This window comes from Oratosquilla oratoria, chromosome 31, assembly GCF_046742065.1.
Source record: "Oratosquilla oratoria isolate Oo_2021 chromosome 31, ASM4674206v1, whole genome shotgun sequence".
Lineage (NCBI taxonomy): Eukaryota > Metazoa > Arthropoda > Malacostraca > Stomatopoda > Squillidae > Oratosquilla > Oratosquilla oratoria.
In genome coordinates, this window is record NC_134807.1 from 33300163 (window position 1) to 33302662 (window position 2500).

General features: G+C 44.4%; 1 protein-coding gene across 6 annotated transcripts in view; it reads left to right on the top strand.

Moving 5' to 3' along the window:
- The window catches only part of LOC143041508 (dual specificity calcium/calmodulin-dependent 3',5'-cyclic nucleotide phosphodiesterase 1A-like), a 629075-nt gene that overhangs the window by 492751 nt on the left and 133824 nt on the right, over positions 1-2500 (top strand). The window contains exon 1 of one of the 6 annotated variants that reach the window (XM_076213462.1): positions 232-1006. The exons of 4 other annotated variants lie outside the window; for them this stretch is intronic. In XM_076213462.1, the coding sequence (XP_076069577.1) occupies positions 799-1006 (208 nt within the window). In that variant the 5' untranslated portion in view covers positions 232-798. Of the gene's footprint in view, positions 1-231; positions 1007-2500 lie in introns of those variants that run through there. One more of the 6 variants, XM_076213465.1, reaches the window with a different exon arrangement.

Here is a 2500-nt window from a genome sequence, read left to right on the forward strand (position 1 = left end):
TTTGAACAAAACATTACTATCGAAGCTGAACTTGAACTGAAAAACTAGACTCGCTGTTCCATTTTAATTTGTTTTCTATACATTATATGCATAGAGAAAAAACTACTTACAGCTATGACGTGTTTTATCATGTATTTTCATGCGATAGGTGCAAAATGTCTAATCTTTGACTGAATCAAGTGTTTTAGATTATCTGTTTCACTTTCGCAAAACAATCTGATCCCACGTGTGATTTCATATCCTTTGACAGGGTAATCAATGCCTGCTCTGCTGCGAATTATCAGTGTGGCGAGGAGATTGGCTCCTTTATCATTATCTCCCTTGGGAGACATCAATGCTTTCCCCGCAATCGTAAACGTTATCTGGTTGTCCTTTGCTAAAGGCGAATCAGACTGGTAATGGAGAAAGCACATGTATACTCTATATATATTTTCAAATAAGAATGTGTGTTTGGTTGTACGTGTGGCCCTTTTGGGAAACAGCAGGACAAAGTGTTATGTTGTTGGAGGAGAAGGAGGTGTGAGAGTGACGGATTTAAGGCGCAAAGACGCTTAAGAACAAATGCCGCCGTTCTCAGCCTGGCCATGCACACTACGAGTTCACTGTGGCCAAAGAAACCAGGAGGTGCTACGACCTGCCGGAGACTCCACGAGACTCATAGAAAGGAGACGGAAAAGCGAAGTCCTCAAGATCGCTCACGGATGTGGAGTGATGTGGACAGATTAGAACAACGCCGTTACTGGTGTGTACACGTGACTGTCAAACGTTTGGCAACTCCTACCCAAGCCGAGTTTCGCCATGGATGCCCCCATACCCGGCAGCACCGACGCCGGTGGGTCTAAGGAGATCCTCCACAAAAGTATTAGCGATCCCGTATGTCAACCTGACAAGAGTGTTCATCACCATCATTTCCGGCGAGGAAGTGGCAGTGGCGTCAGTTCGCGGCCCTCCGGGTCCCCAGTATCGAAGTGTGTTCTGACCCTGGATGGCTATTCTTACATGATTGGTGAGTACCTCATTTGCAGTTGTTTTCTCATTCTTCCCATGATCCTACCAGGAGGGTATGTATAATTCTAAACTCTAAAAGTAACATTTAACATTGAGATCTCTGGGTCCTCCGTGTTAAGTAAGAGAGGCTTTGATATGGCCTGTGCTAATCCTCCTGTGTTTTATATCATCCCCCGCTCCCTCCCATCTATCTCAATTTCTTCCCCCCCCTATTTACTTTCCCCCTCCATCTCTCCTATTCCCTGATCTTATCCTCCTCCTGTCTCCACATCTTACTCCCCTTTCGCTTCTCCATACACCTTCCCCCTTTATTTCTCACCCTCCCCTGACTATTTTTAATTACACCTCCCATGGTCTCCATCTCCCCTCCCTTTCCCCTTTCCTGGTAACCCTCTCCCTCTCACACCCTTTGTTTCAGCGTCCTCCCCTACTCTCCCCTCTCCCCCTCCTACTTCCTCCTCGTCCCTCACTTCTTTTCCTTTTTTCTCCTCTTCTGGCTCCCACCCTCTCTTGCCCACTTTCCTTCTCTTCTTCCCGTTCCGGTTCTACTTCCTCCTGCCATCCTGTCTTCCATTCTCACCTTTACGCGTACTTGGCATTAGGTTGATTTGCTTCATATAGTGACCAGCACACTTGTTTTCATTGAGTATCTCTACCTGGTCTGCCGCACTTCAGGGCTCCATATTCGGCGATCATTGTATTTCTTACTCACCGCATGCTATTTGTTCTAGCTATCAGCTTTATTCCTCTGTATTACTTGTAGTGCATAATAGGTATAAACTGTATGTTTCACTTTATAAATTCAATACTGACAAGTCCTGTTTCGTCATCGCTTTAAGGGGTTTTAGCAGAATAATTCAAATGTGTTGTGTTGTAGTTATGTAGGTGTTCCTAGTAATATCATATATACTGCACTGTTTTAACATGTAAAACAAATTAGTATTGTATATCCTTTTTGAGACCAAGAAAAAAAGACAAAAAGCTCACTGCAAGCGAGTCGAAACATACTATAATATTTTGTACTGTAAAGATTAAAAGAAAAATGACACAAAGACTAAACGCTGAGAGAACTTAAAAGGCAATAAAATAAGAGATTGTCAACACGTTCGAAGCTCACAGCGCCCAATATCCGCCTGAGCCCTTGTTTTGAATACAGCCAAGTGGGATGCGTACTCATGGAAAAAATCACACCGGATATTGTATGTTTGCTGCATGTACCAGATTTCAGATATATTAACGGTGTTTTCATTCCCCTTACAGCCGTACTAAATACTGGGCAGGCGATGATCAGGGAAATGCAACCATCAGGAACTACCTTATACAGGAAACCCTAGCCCTGCGCTGGTGGCGTAATCGGAAGCGTCCTGGTTTCGCATGTTCTTAGTCACGAGTTCGAGTCCTATACCCTCCTATTCCCAAAAATGATTGTTACCTGCCCCTGCAGTACAAGCGCACAGAGCCATCTGCCGAAACACTATGGCCATCCTGCGAA